Genomic DNA, 19,441 nt, shown 5'->3' on the forward strand with positions numbered 1-19,441 from the left:
ACACACAAAACAGTGAAACAGTCTCCTTTAAACTAACTTAATGCTTTAAGCCCACATTGGCTCTAAACGTCGTTAGCTGGAGAGGAATTAGTTCATTTAAAGTGAAACATTACACGATAGAGCTCTAACAGCTGCTGGAGCACACCATCTATCAGTATCCATGGTGACAAATGTTTCCTGTTCATGGTGGATAGTGTTATGTGCATCTTACAGTTTACTTGTTTGTTTTATACATTCCTCTATAATGTGAGGCATCTTCCATAGCTGTGAGTATGAGTTGTGATGTGTAGTAAGGCAGGATTGGTTTGAGAAAGGGTCTCCATCATGTCATGTCCCTCAGGATTAAGTCCTTTGCTTGATGGATGTGCGCAATTATGTACAAAAAGACTGTATTTTAATTGAGTATAATTTTAATGTAGGATGAAAGACCTTGAAACAACAACCATCAGTTAGCTTCTAGAGTAAATGGGCAACTTTATGGCTTTATTTGCATATTTGGCTGTGCTGCACAGAGAGAAATGCTAAAAGTAAGTCAGAGCACAAGTTCTGCAGCCACAGAAACTGTGAGGATGAGATGGGTGGAAATGTGTTTAGGAGTGGCAGGCAGTCCAAAGGGAGGGATCCTGTGGAGACCCCTAAAAGCTGATGCGCAGCTACTGACTCACATTCGATGTTAGACCACTGAGCCTACCTCAAGATAATCTTATAATAACTGCATCATGGGAAAACAGAGAGACATTTTGGAGAAACTGGCAGGGACCTTTCAAATTCGGCATGTGCTCCTCCGCCAGGCCCTGGCAGAGTGCCTGGGAACTCTTATTCTGGTGGTGAGTGAAGATTATTTTGCATCCCTCCTGCAGCGTACTGAGTGGATCATTTTGTTCAAGTAAACACGGATAATAAACTAAATTGCTAGATGTTTACTGTACTCAGTATAAACTAGTTTACTACATTTAAAACTGAAGGCATGAATTTCAGATTATCATCTGCTGCCATTCAGTAAATTCATGCTAAATTAAATGTACTTTTGGTTGTGCTTAAATAAGAATCTGAAATGGTTGGCTGTCATGACAAATCTCATGCCCCATATTTTTCTGTTTGCCATTTACTTTTTCTTTTGCTATTTCTTACTTAAATACTGTAGTGCCTTGAAATTTACCTTTTCATCACAGCTGAACATGCAGCTTTGTGTGGCTAGTTTTTGATATTCTGTATCCATAAATGTAAAACACTACCACCACAAAAAAAATCTTAACAAAATGTATGCATTTGTAGACAAACGAAGAGTAAATTTGAGTTGGGTTAAGTCTATTTTTAATTTTCACAGGTATGTAATAAAGTGTAAAATAGATTATTTCAATGTGTGAGCATGTTCAATGTTTTGTATATCTATGGGTTGGGGGGGTTATGATTTAAAGCTTTTTATAACTGTTCATTTCAGCGCCAAAACAGGGCTGTGCAAAACTGCAAATACCAAAAAAAAAAAAAAAAAAAAAAAAGAGCAAGGTATCTAAAAACCATGTAATCTATTTATTTTGTAACTTTCTCGCTTCATATTTCAAGCAGTCTGTTACTTCTAATTGGCCTGGGTGAAATGCTGTGATAATATAATAATAGTCCCAATGTCCTCAAATGAGTACTTCCTAATTAACAGCATCTTAGAGCCTTACTATTGCTAAAATCAGTCACAACTGTATGCCATATCAAACTACAAATGTTATTAAGTATAAATCAACAAGTTCGACCTTAAAATTTGATTTAGTAAAATTTTGTTTCCATAGCTACCTTGTCCACTGTTGTCAGTATCGGCTGTAGACTGACTTTGCAGAGATGACTGTGATCTTGTTTTTACATAGATTACTGTATTGTGCTTTTGCTTCCACTAAATGTGTGGACAAAAAATGACCAAAAACAAGGACTACAGGTCTAAGTTAAGAAGTATAAAGTGCAGCAATCCTAAAATGTAATGTCCTGACATGAGGACGCAGGGTTGTAGTAGGTTAAAATAACCATTTCACAAATCCGAAATGAAGCATCGGTTTTCTTATCTCCCTAACAAAGCACAGAACCCCAGCCAATGCCCAGAATGCTCTGAAAACCTATTCACTGTCTGATAGTAAGCATGTTCAACCTTCAGACAAGCAGCCACCAGTCCATTCATGACCTACACCATCTGTACATCCTGCACCCTTAACCTTATTTTTCCTGGATATCAAGATAGCGGCTGCAAACATGAAATTCGGAAGAGTACAGATGTGCCTTTTCCTCACCAGACATTTAGGACCATACATAAATAGATCAACAGAAGTGTTCTCCCAAACCCACAGTGACTCTAAAGACTTGAGCAAACCAGCTAACCTCGGACACTCAGTAAATAAATGTTCCAATAATTCTCCTGTGAACAGAACAGACAGCCCACCCCATGGCTAGGATCCAGGTGCGCTATCTGTCTGTTTGTAGTCATTACTCTATGTATTATCCCCCACTGGAGGTCAGTTTTCCACTTTTCAGTGGGCAGCAAATGTGTAGTACAGTGTAGCCTGTGGCATGGAGAGATGTGACAAAATGAAAATGAAAACTTTCCCACTGAATATGCCTAAGATCATGTCACAAATCTAAAAAAAGAATGTATATCATGTAAGTGCATGACAGCTGACAAAGATGCGAAAGAAGAGATGCGAGATGGTGAGCAAAACACATTATAATAAATGGTTAACAGGTTGCAAGATTTTCTGACTAAGAACATCTCCTGGAGCTTTCCACCAGCACTTTATTCAGCATGAAGTTCAACAGAAAAGAAAGACCTTTGAGATGATTCCCCCAAGAGATTCTGTCTCTTTCTCGTCCAACATGTTTGTGTAGAGAGAGAGGTGAGGGTGCGACCGTGTCTGGCAAGAGTTTAGTTGTTTGATGACAAAACAGCTGATAATTTGGTTTTTTGTTAGGGCCTCTAGGTGTCTTCTTTAAGACTGACTTGATGTTCAAAGGCGACTTTTACAGTCGTGCTAAAAGGTAAAGAACGTTTAACTGCTGCTCTACTTCTCATTAAATTGCTGCTTTCTTAGATGTCTATGAAGCAAAGAAACACTGAATAATTTCAACTGTTTTCACCGAGGAGTGCTGCTTTAATTATCCCCTGTCACGTCCTTCTTTGTATTTAAATTACACACACAAAACCACATTATTTCATATCCATATTCTTTGCTAATGGTAGAAGACAGCATGTGCAGTTCCCACTGTAAACTGTTTCAACACACTAGGAAGCCACAAGATTCTTTTAAATTAAAACAAAATGTTTTTTAGGCGGTACAAAACAACCTGGAATCCCTCTGTTTCTCATGGTAACCCACAGGCAACACAAATATCAGGAGAGGGCACCAACGGTGAAACGGCAGGCCATTTGTTATTCTGGTGCCCAGCTGTGACTGATCTGTTAATTCCAGGAGACCTTTCACTCTGCTGGCAGTCTGGTCCCCTTGGTGGTCACAGCTGGCCCTCCGCAGAGGAAGGCTCTGCAGGTGGACTCAGATTGTTGCTGGCATCAATAGTCCCACACAAAGCCCGACCATAACATACTCCTGACCTCTGAGGTCAGAGAGACACACCCTAGATATGACAAAAAGCAAGACTCAGCCAGACACCTGACTCGAGGTCAGACCACTGTGGAGCTTTATTATTCTCTTTGAAGTTTTTCTACTACTGTCTGTCTACAAAAATAACTTCATTTCAGGGTTTGTCTTTTTCAACTTCACTGCATATTTTTCACTGGTTGGATCTCAAATAAAGTGTGTGGTTAGGAAATGATAAAAAAGGCATAAAAAGGTAGATGTGTTCAGTAAATAACAGATTGTCTTAAGTATCTCCACCTCCTCTTTCCAGATGTTTGGTTGTGGAGCAGTAGCACAGGTGGTGCTAAGCAGAGGCTCCCATGGCACGTTCCTCACTGTCAACTTTGCTTTTGGTTTTGCTGTAACATTGGGCCTTCTTGTGAGTGGACAAATCTCAGGTAAGAACGCTGTACAGTATCTCAAAAGGTACAGGTGCTTCCCGGTCTCCCGGATGTTTTGTTTTGAGGTCCTGGTGACCCCAGGCCCTCTTTAGAGGCTAATAAAACATACTTAAACTTGTTTTATCACTTTTATACCTCACTTTACTTTATAATTGCCTATAAGCGCAGCATTAAAGTGATGACATGTTTCAGAAGTCCGTTACAGAAAATGACACATCATTGGAATCTCAAAAACTCCCGCGATAAAACATGGTTTAATATGATACATCCATATCTGTGATTGTGTTAACAGCGTTTTTAATGCAGCATTACTCATCCCAAATTCCAAATAAGTCTATTTTGTTGTCTCTTCTGGGAGTTTCATTGGAGTCTCTCTCAGTGAATGACTTTTCAGCACACAAAAGAAATATATTTTTGTTCTTACATAGCCTATAAAACCATAACAAATAAGAAATATTTCTTTATGTGCTTTGTGGTCAATTCTGTATTTTGTCACCTTCATTAAAGGGGACCTATTATGCTTTTCCTTATTATCTGTCTTGAATATAATGTAACAGCGCTGGATGTCCATGTTAAACATGGTTAGATAAATTCAAATAATTCAAATAATGAGGTAAACATATGTAAGAGTAAACGGTGACAGCAAAAACCTCAGGCTTCAGACCGTTCTAAATTCAGTGTTTCCAACATTTTTTCTAGTTTTGAGACAAGCTGACCACAGCTCTTGATGGATGATCATCTGCTGCATGCACACAGATGTTTACATTACATAGCCTACAATGCTAAATGTAGCTACATGCTAACATGTCCTCTTGGTTGCCAGTGTTGTTCATATGTCCCCAGTTTTGGATCATATTCCTGCTGGAACAAGTCGGGTTGAGAAAATTTTGGTTTACAAGTGGTTGGTAGAAAGTGCCACTTTAAACAGTTACAGTCATTCCTTGGCTGCAAATATGTAGGTGTAGATGTACTTACATGATAATATCAGGGAAAGTTGTCATTTTGGTTGATGATTTCAGACCATATTCCCGCTGAGACATGTCAAGTTGTGAAGATTTGGGTCTGAAAGCTTTTATTGGTGATTTTTCACAAAAGAAAGTGCCACTATAGACTGTAATATACATTCCCTGGGTACAAGTACATTGCTACATGTAGCAACATGCTAACATCAGGAAAACATTTCATCTTGTTTGCCGATGTTTCTTTTCTCCCAGATTTTGGTTAAGAGGCTTTTATTCGTTATTGTCAATGGTAGAAAGTGCTGCTATTCTCAGTTACAATCATTACCCCAGCTGACCCAGAAATGCTGACCAATCAGAGCAGAGCAGGCTTGTTTGAGAGGGGGTTTAAAGAACCCTGATGTTATTACACTGCATGAGGAAAATAAGGTGTTGGAACACTGAAGCATGTAATATTTTTTTTGTAGAAACTCAAAATACAAATATGAATAGGAAAATGAGCATAATAGGTCCCCTGCAAAACCAGTTTGTTTGCCTTTCTATATATTTTTAGTGAGGTTAGGTGAAAAAAAGGCTATTTAAAGGAAAAATGGTTGGTTTTGCAACTGACATTATTATTATATATTTAGACATACAGCAACAACAATGAGGCAGTAAAGCCACTGTCAACAAAGGATGGATTTAGTAAACTTTTTTATCATCAGAAAAATCACATTTAGTTGAGCTACAGTCATTTGCATCACCGTCATGAAGTACCTGTCATTCAAAGAGTGTTTCCACAAGACTCAGCTTTTTCTCTCCAAATTCCATCATAACAGGGATTCATTATTATTGATGGCTTGACAGACACTAAATATCAGCAAAGGGTAAACTGGCAGTCATCTGAAGTGCAGTATTTACCACACTGATGTGTTTTGCCAGACGAATGACAGCTAGAGGCAGCAGGGGAAGCAGAACAGGAAGCAGTGGACAGAGGAATGCAAAATTTAAAAGAGACACACACAGACGGACAGAGCACTTACCCCTGAACTGAAAAACTATGTGGTCTGTAATTGAAAGGAAAGTGAGAGAGTCAATCCTCAATCCCTGTATCCTCTGTCAAAAGCAGCGACACTACAAAGGGTTCTGCAGTTCACTCATACTCACTTCTTCAATGCCTTTATAATGAGGCTGTCCCCCTCTAACACTCGTTGCAGCTGAGAAAATAAGCTCTTATAATTAGATAGCTCCTACCCTGACACGATTAAGGTGTGAATAGAAGCGAGGCACCCACACAAGTGTGCCATCAGAGCAGTTATTTCCCCCCTTCAAGGTTAGAAAAAAGGATACTTTTCTAAATCTTTTCATCCCTCCAATTTAATTTGTGTCGCTGAGACCTTCCATCCCAACAAGACTTTACTGAGACCACAATTACTGAATATACAGTTGGCTTACAACTCTCTTCTGTCTCACTGAGGAAAGGGGTGGGGGAATAAGGCAGCCTCCATGTGTTTGTTTACCTGTGTGTGAATCAGATAGAATGTGATAGTGGATATGATGTATGAAAATAAACCAAAGTTTCTATATTTTTTTCATCTTTAGGTGGTCATCTGAACCCAGCTGTGACCCTCTCACTGTGTTTACTCGGGAGGGAGCCATGGAGGAAGTTCCCATTGTTCTTTTTCTTCCAGACTCTCGGAGCCTTCCTGGGTGCAGCGATTGTATTTGGCATGTATTTTGGTATGTGAAACTGAAAAAGGACTAATCAGATTAATAACAGTGTTAAAGTTGAACAGGCCACACACCTGTAATAATTACACAAATCAAGATTGTTGTCGTCTATTCAGAGGTACACTTGGTTGTTTATACAAGTTGTAGGAGGGGACACAAGATGGATGGACCCCAAGGACAAGAACAATTTTGAACCTTTGATTTCCTTCAGTATACTGCAGCATAGTGGTGACAATACAAAAATAACTACCTGTTGTAAACTGCCTGCCTGACAGTTTGAACAAAACCAGATGGTTGCTTTCTCTATGTGCACACGTTCGTAAACAAATGAGCATCTACTGTTGCACCTTAGCTCTTGACAAATTTTGTGGCTGTCTCCCACTGAATCTCTCACCAAAGGAGTCAATTAACACACTTACAGGTTACCTTCCATGAGTTGTCTTTTCAAAGACTTTATGTTCTATTGCCTGGTGTATCTAACTGCATAAGATACTCCACGTGTCCAGGAAAGTTGCTGGACAGCAGCAAAATTGCATGATGATAACCTGTGAGAGAAGTGCAGGTGATTACTAAAGAGGTTTAACATACATTATTTAGTTTATACAAGCAGTAAACATCAGGCTGACAGTAAAGGGTGCCATCCTAAATCATTTGTGCTGGCCAGTATTGTACTGTTGAACAAACTGTAAAACAAAAACCGAATCTTTGTGTGACATGCTGCACCTTATTATATGTAGAGTACTTTAAAGGCATACTTCACCCCCCAAATGACTACCTGTATATCAGTTCCTCTTCCCAGTTTACGCTGTACATCTGTTAAGAAAACTTTTTATTTGTTTGTTTGTGTGCCTCCAGTAAATGAAGAATCCAAAAACAGAGACTTTTTTTTTTTTGATGAATTGAAGTCATAGGGGTCAACAGAAAAACTATATCAAAACATCTGTTTACAAATTCTGACACAACTTGTGCAGTATAATCCAAGGCTTATTTATCTAGTTGTATACCCAGTGCTTCCAAAACAGACAACCTTTTGTGACGGGGAGCTAAACTTAAGTTCATAGTAGTTTTATGTTATGGGATTGCTGACCTACCACTGCTTCAAGCAGAAGTTAGTCTGTGTTTCTGTGTTACTTTGGTGTTTTCAAGGGTTAGTTCAGATTCACCAAAGTCACACAATGACAAAAACAAACTACCAATCAAGCCAGTGGTATACCAGCAGCTTCTGTTGTCAGTGAGGTAAAGTTACTATGTTTGTCCATAGAGTATAGCTCTGAAAAGAGCATAGATAAAGTTTCACTATCTGTTCAGTTCCTCAAAGAAAGAGCTGTCTGTTTGGGAAGTATTGAGTGTATGACTAGATAGATTAGACAGGAGATGAGAGGGTTATACTGCACGAGTTGTGTGATAGTTTGTAAACAGATGTTTGATATAGTTTTGCTGTTGTAAAAGACGGACCCCTATAACATAAATTTGTCATGGATTTCCTTAGTTTCTAGATGCTTACTTCACGAGAGACATGCAAAACAAAGTTTCTTTACAAATTCAACATAACACAGGGTCGGTAATTGATACACAAATGTTCATTTTGGGGGTAAAGTATTGCTTTAGGGTAATCAGTATCAATTGGCAAGTACCCAAAACCAATTTTAGCTATTATGAGAAGAACAAACCAATTCACTGCATTTTAGAAAGATAGATAAATAAGAATTTCGAGGTAACATGAATGTCTATAACAAATTTCATGATAATTTGTCCAGTAGTTGTTGAGACATGTTGCTCAGTACTGTAAAAGCAGTGGGCTTGTAGTTTGAGAGGCTGATCAGGGGCTGCAGTCTCAGTGTTTCAGGTCAAACTGAGGATCTTTGTTGTTGTGTGAGCTGTGCAACAGTGAGTTTAATTGTATGAAAACTTACAGTTTGTGCATGTTGTGTTGTGTGCTTGCTTTGTATGCTTTCGATGTTATTCTGCATGCTTGAATGCAGCCATAGTTATCTATATGATTGTGCATCCTCAGCCCACATTCAGTGAGTGATTACATTTATGTAAGCAAGCAGAAAGTAAAAATGAAACTGAAATGCCAAGTGCACTTGTGTTTGCAGTTGCTGTCATCAGCTCTATCTCTGAAACGTACATCATTTCACCAATTTAACGGAAAATTTGCAGGCTATTTAAAGGTCCAGTGTGTAAGATTTAGGGGATATATTGGCAGATATTAGACAGAATAATCATAATTAACCTGTCTTTAGTGTATAATCATCTGAATATAAGAATTATGTTTTTGTTAGCTTAAAATGAGCCCTTCATATCTACATAAAGAGTAGGCTCTCTTCCATGGAGCCAGTCATGTTGCACTGCCATGTTTCCACTGTAGCCCAGAACAAACCAATCAAATGCTGGCTGTAAAGAGGGCCTTTCACATATTTATGTTGAAGTGTTTGCTTGAATTTGACGGAACAAATGCAACTAAGTAAGTACAGACGTACGCGATTTGAGACACAGCATAGGTTTTCCTCGAACTTGGAGAGAGGAGGGGCAGTCGGTTGGTTGCAGTCTGCAACCTCACCACTAGATGGCACAAAATCCCACAAACTGCTCCTTTAAATAATAAATTGATTTGAATATAAACTTTTAGTCAGTTTGGCAGAAAATAGAATGTCATATCCTCCTAAATCACCTGCAGTCCAGAAAAACAAAACAAAGTTTTCTTGAAATACATAAATAAATTTAAAATTTTAAAAATGGGTTTTATATTTTCTTAAAAAAGAAAATGTAATATGATTTGTATATTCTTCCACCAGATGCACTGTGGGACTTTAGCCAGGGGGAGCTGGTTGTGGTGGGGAAGAATGCCACGGCTGGGATTTTTGCCACATATCCATCCAAATATCTCTCACTGGTTAATGGATTCTTTGACCAGGTAGGAGTGACTTGGTTTCTGAAGTATTTCACTCTGAAATGGTGGATCCATCTAAAGCAGCATGCTACCTCTCACACTCCAGCCAAAGTACTGCACAAGTACTGTAGTACGTGTCATTTTCCGTCAGTGTGTATTGTATTGTTGTGTTAGGCAACAGCCTCAATTTCACATATTTAGGTAAAGAAAAAAACACTTGATGTCATAGTGACGCATGTTTGTTGGAGCTGAGACTGCAGTATTAACTCAAATTAAAGTTTCTCTTCCAAGAGACAGATGATTGAAAATGATGGCTGAGTCACATCAATTGTAGACATAGTATGGTGTAGGACATTTGTGGCTTCACTGCTGGAGTCCCAAATTTTTATTGTTCAGAAGTATTGCATGGAAATCTGGCACTCCAGTAATAGCTTAATAGCCAATCACATCACATCAGCTCCTCTCATCCTCTTTAACCTTTTAAAAGCAACAGACGGTGTAATGAGCAGGACAGTGTCACTATTCATTTGATCTGATTGTCTAAACTTGGGATCTATGTGGAACAGCTTGTAAGTGTGTGGAAAAGGAAGGTCAATTAGATCCCGCTTTGTCGGAAGAGTCGAATAATTAATGAAGGTACCCTGTGCGTAAAAATTACGCACTGTGCATAAAAAATCTGGACACTGCAGATACAGTGCCGCTGCTCATGTCTACATGTATTTATCTCAGGAAGAGCTTACATTCCTACAACAGGTGTGAGTGACATATTTTGGATTCTACTCTCAGTAGTTGTGTGAAAAAGCAGGCAAACAAAATCTATTGACAAAAGGAAAGATGCTTTTGCCTCCAGAGGCAAGTACAATGTGTTGAGAGGGCCATTATTAGCTATATGCTAGCCATGCCTAACAGTCATCAGCAAATAAGATAATATTAAATATCTGGCAATATACATTTTTAAATTTTCATAAACACTCACATATTTTCATTGAGACAACTGCACAACAAAACTGGTTGCTCTTTAGTAAGACATCAGAGATATTTCCAGCAGTGATAGTGCCACCAAAACTTGGTGATCTTAGCAAGACATCAGAGGCATTCCCAGCAGCCATTGTGCTAACAAAAGCAGGTATTTTAAGCCAAAACATGATATTTTCCAAACCAACCAAGTGGTCTTTGTGTCTAAACCATACCACGTTAACTGCAGCATTGTTGAAATGTAAAGTTTCAACATATCCGCTACATAATAAAATGTTACATATTCGTAGTCTACAGATACAATATATTCAATCATTTATTCTGACATTCATGTTTTATTTAGGCTCAGACATACTTACATCTGTGGTTCCCTTTGTCCAAAGAATGTGCGTCCACTCGCCTTAGACGTAGTTTCTCTCTAGACTACATGTACCAATAATTCTAAAGTCTTTTTTTTGTTGGTGTCAGACTTCCAGTGGTCTGTTTACTGAAGCCACTCATGTCCCCTGGGCAACTTATAGCGTTATGTCTGCTACAAACTCAATCCCGATGGCTTTATCCCCACAGTGGAAGTCCTTCATGTCCAAGATATTTTATGGAACTAAAAAGCAGCTCCAAAACGGTCCTGACAAATTTCTGGTCTTTCTCAGCCTGTTCAGCTTCTGTGAGCTATTGATTAACTCCTGCTAGAGCAAACCTCTCCCCAAGTTTAATGCTAGCTGACCCCTGACCTCTGTACTTTGCTCCATCATGATGATGTTGCTACATCAGATCGGAGAAATTAAACATCTTTTTTTCATATATTTTCCTGACAGGCACCTTATCATACACTGTTCAAAATTCAAAACAAATGTTAAGATAGCCCATAAGTTATGGTAAAATAGCCAACTATTTACAGACTTTGTTGTTTTACCCGTTGTCTATATGGGGTAATGCAGCACCCTCAACACCCACTGTACCGTGCCCATAGCTTCATTAGTCCAGTTAACTGACTATTGTTTTTGCAGTTTATCTTTATAAAAGACCCCTGTTGACATTGAAACAGCACTTCTTCTGTGCTGGTATCAGCAATGCAGTCATATAAAACTGCAGTAGACACAGTTTTGCACCTCTGTTACAGTAACTAGACCAGAAGTGTTGCCCCCGCTGGCCAGGGTGGCCACTAGCCAGTGCTGCTGCTGCATCACTCTTACAGATCCTGACGTATCCCAGCATGTGAAGTAATCCATAACATAGCTGCTGTGTGCATATACTGTGAAACTGATTGCTCTCAAGACCAGACCTGTAGTGATGCAACCATGCAATTTGAAGAAAACAACCCTATGTTCACCTAAGCTCTCCTTGTGATGCTCCTGCTATCCCTTGATGCCAGGATGCATCAGTGGAAGTTCCATGATATGCTGTTTTCTGATGAAAAAGTTGACCCAATGCTAGATTTCAAGTTTATTTTCTTCTTGAGAGAAGTTTTCAGTTTGACAGCTTTTCAACATCTTCAGAAAAAATCATGTGTGAATATTGTAACTTTTTAAAAGGTAATTAAACATACCTGAAATGAATTAAAAGGCAAATTAATTTTCAAAATGCAGGTTTGTGTAATTGAAAATAGTTTGTCTCCTCAAAGGAATATCTGAAAGGTATTTTAAATTGATTAAAAGACTCTTTTGATGCTTCAGCAGAACTATTTTATCTTACTATTGGAAATAATTTTGTGGAAATAAACAAATTTTTTGCTATGACTCATCAATATGAAGTAAGTAAGTTGTTTGCACAGTGTATTGGCTTTAGAATAATGACACCATCGGCATTCAGACCAGTTCCCTTTAAGCTTCACCTCACTATGCAATTACCAGATATGATCTCCTAGGAAAATGAAGGCTCGATTTATGGCACAAAGAAAGCATGTCAACCATTGTGCAACCAAATTAGGGAGAGAATAGTGCTTTTGTTTTCCCCAGTAGCTATCAGTAGCTATCCCCAGTTACCAAAGACTATCAGTGTAAGTTCTTTGCAGTTACTATCCCCAGAAATGGCAGATGGTAAAACAACCAGAAGAACTGCAGTTAAAAAAAAATGCAGTATTTCCTGTGTTGTTAGTTTGGTATTGAGGAAAACGGAAAATGATTCGGTTGTCTTTGCAACAGCGGTGGGGGTCGAAAAGTTGTTTGTTTCCAAATTAAACAAAAGCAGTCATTGATCATTCTCTCTGTACTGTCCTTCAGTTTATTGGAACAGCTGCATTGATCGTATGCATCCTCGCCATAGTTGATCCACACAACAATCCAGTCCCGAGAGGTCTGGAGCCCTTCACTGTAGGCTTTGTGGTGTTGGTCATTGGCCTGTCAATGGGCTTCAACTCTGGCTATGCCGTCAACCCAGCCAGGGACTTGGGACCACGCATCTTCACGGCTCTTGCAGGCTGGGGTAGAGAGGTTTTCACGTGAGTACAGAACTGTTTTTGAGTACTTTAAACCACTATGCCAGGTTGAACTGTAGGGAACAGTAATATCACCCATACAGCAGGTGGCACTGGAGATGAATAAAGATTGGATGCAAGTTATTCTGCTGCCAACCTTTTGTCAGTTACTGGAGGCAGTAAATACAAATTTGGGGGAAAAAATGGGTGGGGCTGACATTTCATTGTTTGAAACTAGAAATATTAAAGGAGTACTGCAGCAATTTCATATTGTGCTTCTATAAATCATGACAACTCGCAAGAGACAGTATTTTTAAAACATTGCCAATGAAGCAAAAGAGCCCACATAAACCACAGAGGGCACCATACAATTGTTTTCACAGGCTGAGTGGTATTCCATGTGATGAGTAAACTGATCTTCATGTTTCCCTTTAAACATATTAAAACTAAAATATCTCAGTATTAGCATGGCTCACATGCTTGCTGATCCGTAACACTGCATGTCTTTAACGTCCGTTATGCATTCATGTTTTATTTAGGCTTGCTACAGAGGGTAAACTGAATAAAAAATGTAAAATGACAACATGCATTACAGCTTTTTTAATTTATTCTCTTACAGAGCAAACACCTACTGGTTCTTTGTGCCCATCTGTGCACCCTTCTTGGGTGCAGTGGTGGGTGTGCTGATGTACCAGCTAATGATTGGATACCATTTAGAAGGAGAAGTGCGAGAGAAGCAGAAAGAGGAGGAGGAAAGGTTCAAACTTTCCAACATGACAACCGAGGAAGATGCATGAGCACTGCTGAATTTCTTTTTACTTTTATGTTGCAGTAGATAACATTCTTTCCTAACAACTAAATCTTTTGCTGTTTAGCTGTGAGGAAAACTCTTTTAGTTTTCACATTGTTTTCACCCTTTAGTAGTACTAGGTCAAGTAGTAAGTCATTTAAATGCATTTCTCTTAAGTCACTATCACTAAATGAGGTTACACAATGGCAGATTTTTATTTGTGTATGTAGGCTCTACACATGGCCTGCACCAGAGCCTACACAAGTGGCATGCTGTTGTTAGTATTTATACTTTTGTTGTGTTTCTATGTCCCTCTGCAATCACACCCCCAAAACACTAGTTGCTGGTGGGGTTTCTACGTCTGTAAAGTGCAAGAGTTTGATGGATTCAACTAACACACCTAAAACACACATGAAACATGGGTTAATATTGATAATATTAAACATAAGTACAAAATTTGGCTCCAGTAAGACTCACAGGGCTCACAGACAAAGCAGTTGTTTGCTAGACATTGTTTTCCTAGCAAAAATAACATGCTAACATTATTAGCATGCCCCTATGACATTTTATATTGCACAAACTAGCCTAGCAGCTGGCAGACTTCCCTCTACTCACATAAATCACACACAAAACTTCTATTGAGGAATTTATTGGGGACTTTATTGTCTTTACAATCTATTGTTTCTTATCTGTGAAATAAAAGTAGCCTAAATAAAAACTTTATTTCCACTGAGGTAACTGGTTTTAAGTTTACAAAAATAAACAGGACATGTTAGTTACATCTCTAGGGAGGTGCACATCATGCAGCATAGAAAAATCACAATTGGCACTCTTGCTTTTCAACCCACTTGCATGTAAAGCGGCACACTGTTTCTCCCAGTCTCTGCTAGCATTGCAAGTGGGCTAACTGGTTACTATGACTGAACAAACAAAGAAAAGACAACGGGCCTCATTCACAAACAGTGCATACGCACAAAGCTGTGCATAATCTGTTCATATGAACAGATTATGCACAAAGCTGTGCATAATCTGTTTATATGAACATTTTTCGCACAAATCTAGACTCAATATTTTCTTACCAGAATATGTATGTACTCTGCGAACAAATTTAAAATTGCTCTAGACCATGCATACACACAAATGATGAAGGCTCAGCTGTATTCGAAAATGTAAACACACCTTTTAACTCAGTGTATGTAGCTTATTAAAACTGTATTCAGATAGATAACAATATTTAAAGATTTTAATTTACTAATGGCACTTATTTAATGCCCTTTCATCCTCATGAATAATTGTCAGAAGTAAAATATTTGACTATGAAAGCTGAATGTCCCAGTCTTAGCTAAAAAGAGAATAAGAGAATGCCCATATTGAAATATAACAGTTTTGGTTTTCATTGCTTTTATTGAATCTGCCTGTAATCATTGCTATTCCCACCAAATTTTAGTGCCAAGAAGTTATTCTTATTATTAACAGGCATCCAGGGAAACCTATATAAAATATTCTAATTTACCTCCAAGCAGGTGTTAAGATGACACATAGCCTTGCTGGAAGATGCTGCAGCCCGTGCCTTCAGGAGAGAGCACATTTTCAGAGACTGACATAACATGTTTGAAGAGAGTGACTAAGGGCTTATCAGCTGTTTCCGACTGCCAAGACAGTCACAGACGCTCACCAACAGCCCGGCACTGGTGTTCCAGGACCTTAATATGTGCATATGGAAACAACTTCACTGCTTTCTCTGTGATTCAACACTTGACAAATATATTTCCTTATATAAAAAACTGGTGGCAGGGCAGTGTGCTGACTGAAAATAGCAGGTATGCACCTGTCAGTTCAAAATTATTCTGATTCACTAACATAGGCACAGTGGTATATAAAACCATTAGTTGTGAATGTGATTGTAATTTTTGCATGTACACCTTTTTATGTGCAGAGTAAGACTATTTCAATACTCATATTAGTGACTGATGCCCAATCAAATAAGACTTAACACAATTTTAACTAACACCTTTAATAACTTTAACTAACACCACATTTTGGATAGCATAAGCCATCAATCAATAATCATGAAGACATCTGCTCTCATGACATGTCATCACAGACAGGAACAGTTTCTCAGGAAATTATGACTCATGCTTTCTGAATTCATTTTCACTTAACTCCAGCCACCTTTTTCCATTTCTGCCTGAAGCACAAAACTATTCCCTTCATGCTGCATATCTGACAAAACAAATACATCCGCTCACAGAAAAAAAGCCTAAACAAAAGACAGTTTGAGTTGAAGAGGTATTTTTGAAAGGTGTCTTGTTCATTTCTGTTTGGAAGAGACCTTCGAATCACCATCAAATCAAAAACAGTCACACTCACAATGTTCTTATACGGTTTCCTTTATTTGTAAGAACTGTGTAGAATGCCACCAATGCGGGGCTCCTGAGCTAAAAAGGCATATCTTCTCACCCACACATCAAATACAAATACATCTTATGAATCCATACATTTGTGTCAGACTTTTGAAACTTGTCCTCGTGTGTTCTCACCATTTAACACATTGTTGCAAGTGTCTCCTGACATTCACTTAATTAAATCATCTGTAAAAAAAAAATAAATATCAAAACATGCAAGAGTGTGATCTTGTCTGTTCTTCTGATTTGCAATCAGAATATTTCCTTGTGCATTTCTTTCCACATTAATACCCAAAGTGACAGTGAGCAACTCTTCATTGGCGCTCTGCTGTGTAAAATCTACATAGATTCACTAAAAGGCACAATATGTGCCAGAAAAATGCCTATACACACTTATTTTAAGAGACATACAATATATTGTTTTACTGCAGGCTATATAACTACATATGTGTTCTTTATTATCTCATGAAACAAATGAAATATGTGCAACAGGCTTATAATCCACTAATTAGCTTTTTAATAACCTGGATTCCCACTCTTAAATGTCCAGTGTGTGGCATTCAGGGAAAACTAATGGCAGAAATGGAATATGATGTTCATAACTATGTTTTAATTGGTGTGTAATTATCTAAAAATAATAATCTCTGTGGTGTTTTAACGTAGAAGGAGCTGTTTCTATTCACATATGTAGTGGCTCATCTTCCATGGAGGCCACCATGTTCTTCTACAGCATAGGAGCTTAGAACAGACAAATCAAACACTGGCTTTAGACTGGGCCAATTATATTTCTGCATTTTTGTGTCAGCCACCATAGTTCTTCTACACTCTTGACATATGAAGTTTCAGTTCTGTAATGTCACTGCTAGATGCCACTAAATCCTACACACTGGAGCTTTCAGTGAAAACATTTTCCATGACAATTTATAGAGTATAAAGGCATGGTTCCACATTTTAGGAGATAGAATGGAAACTTTTTTTTTAACAGCACTGGAGACCCTTAAAGTTCATCTTGTATAAGGACATAATTATGCAAATTGATACAAAATAAGTGGGATTGCCTTTGGCCCAATCCATGTTTAGTAAGCTATTATTATGAGAAAACTATTCTTATGTCTTGATGTTGACAATTGTTGCTTCGCTTTTTGGCTTGCCAAGACTAGCTTTAACATAATTTGTCTCTGCCCATCGCTCTCCCCCTCTGGTGCTGAAACTCTCATCCATGCCTTCATCACATCCAGAATTGACTACTGTAACAGCATTCTTTATGGTACATCATCCAAAGTCCTACATACACTCCCCTGTCCTCCATACCCTCACTGGCTCCCTGTCCCACAGTGCATCCAATTCAAAGTCCTTCTCATCACTCACTAAGCCCTCCATAAACAGACCCCCTCCTACCTCACCAACCTGCTCAACAGCCACACTCCTCCCCGCAGTCTCCTCTCCTCTGACACCAACCTCCTGACTCCACCAAGCACCGGACCTGGGGTGACAGAGCCGTCGTCACAGCCGACCTCTCCTTCTGCAGCTATCTTCCCAAACACATTTGAGACTGCACCGACCTCTCCCAGTTCAAATCACTTATCAAAACTCATCTTTTCAAAAAACAACTTTTAATGTGTGTTTAATGTTGTGTGTATTTTACTGTATTCTATTTTATGATCCTTTTGAAAAATTATTATTAGTTTTAGGGGCAGCACGGTGGTGTAGTGGTTAGCACTGTTGCCTCACAGCATGAGGGTTCCTGGTTCAATTCCCAGAGGGAACCCTTCTTCTTGCTTGTTCTCCCCGTGTAAGCATGGGTTTACCCCCGGTACTCCGGCTTCCTCCCGCAGTCCAAAGACATTCAGGTTAATTGGTGACTCTAAATTGGCCGTAGGTGTGAATGTGAGTGTGAATAGTTGTTTGTCTCTATGTGTCAGCCCTGCGATAGTCTGGTGACCTGTCCAGGGTGTACCCTGCGTCTCGCCCAATGTCAGCTGGGATAGGCTCCAGCCCCCCCGCGACCCTCAAGAGGATAAGCGGTTAAGGAAATGGATGGATGGATTATTAGCTTTAGCTTTAGCTTTAGCTTAACTCTTACATGCTGATCAGGTCAAATTTGACCCGTTTTGACATTTGACAGCAGTAACAACATCCTAAATGCCTAAATCCTTTTTTACCTCAGATTTGATGACTCTCTCCAAAGTGACCCAAAAAAGTGCAAATATGAAAATATTTTAAAATGTTACACATTTGCAAAAGTGCAACACATTTTCGTACATTGAGGCTATTCTGGGTCAAGTTTGACAAGAAACTACTGAAATGGATTTTAGATCCACCAGCATGGGTCTTATCTAAGAAACGCTTGGTTTTAGTGAATCTTGAAACTGTGAAACTGCACATGCCATGGCTGTGTAAATGGGACAGTGGTGACAGAGTTTAAGGGGGACGTTGACACTGTCATGACAATTGCCTGTGGTCCCATCACATTTGCCCAGGCTCCCACTGACACAGGCACCTGTTGGTCTTTGATGTGTCATGTGGGAATCTCAAAGCAGTGGAAAGAGACACAGGCATGATCGCATATGGTGCACATAATGAACAGAGGTCATATGGTGCCTTGACACTGTTGTGAGATCTGCTACAAAATAAACAAATTAAAGCACATCAGTTCCCAGCTAACCAACAGAGATCAAAAGAGGAGCTGGGGAGGTCATACGGCTATAAAGGGAACTGAGCTGCGATTTCAGTGACTGAGATTATTGCAGCAAGACTTACTGTCTGAGAGGTCATTGATCTGTTCTTCCAAGATGAACAAGCAGACAGCGATTTGAGTTAACCTTAACCCAGCAAGGACAATGTTCGATAGTTCTAATGGTTATAAAAAGTTAGAAACCCCACAGTTCCAAAATGTTCTTGGTCTTTTCAGTTTCATTATGACTGCTATGTTTTCATCTCTTAGGTAAAATAGGACATGATATTGTGTGATAGTAGTTGATTCTTCTCCATAAACAAATGGTGCAAAACCTAAAAATACACTCTCCCTGCTCTTTGAAACATTAATTAAAGATTAATAATCTCTTAACGTTTGTCAGATAGACTATTTATGCATTCTAAATAGATATGTGGTTCAAAATGTGATACAGACACTTGTTATGAGGCTTGGTCAGTATTGTCTCGGACCATACTATGAAGGTAAAGAATATGGTATAGAAGGGTATACGCATGTGGCCTTGTTTTGTTTTTTAGATCCACATTTTTATCTGCTTCCACAAATTTCAAGAACACCTAATCTTACTTCTGGT

The 19,441-nt window shown here is 38.8% G+C and overlaps 1 protein-coding gene across 1 annotated transcript; it reads left to right on the forward strand.

The window, feature by feature from the left end:
- The first annotated feature begins 719 nt into the window (after positions 1 to 719).
- Positions 720 to 13,985, forward strand: LOC125905546 (aquaporin-3-like). The gene is made up of 6 exons (XM_049603563.1): positions 720 to 827; positions 3,880 to 4,006; positions 6,550 to 6,687; positions 9,477 to 9,595; positions 12,766 to 12,983; positions 13,579 to 13,985. Exons 1-6 carry the CDS (start codon positions 720 to 722, stop codon positions 13,754 to 13,756), a joined length of 888 nt encoding a protein of 295 aa, XP_049459520.1. The 3' UTR covers positions 13,757 to 13,985.
- Positions 13,986 to 19,441: the final 5,456 nt, after the last annotated feature.

Source organism: Epinephelus fuscoguttatus, linkage group LG18 (genome assembly GCF_011397635.1).
Source record: "Epinephelus fuscoguttatus linkage group LG18, E.fuscoguttatus.final_Chr_v1".
Taxonomy (NCBI): Eukaryota; Metazoa; Chordata; class Actinopteri; order Perciformes; family Serranidae; genus Epinephelus; species Epinephelus fuscoguttatus.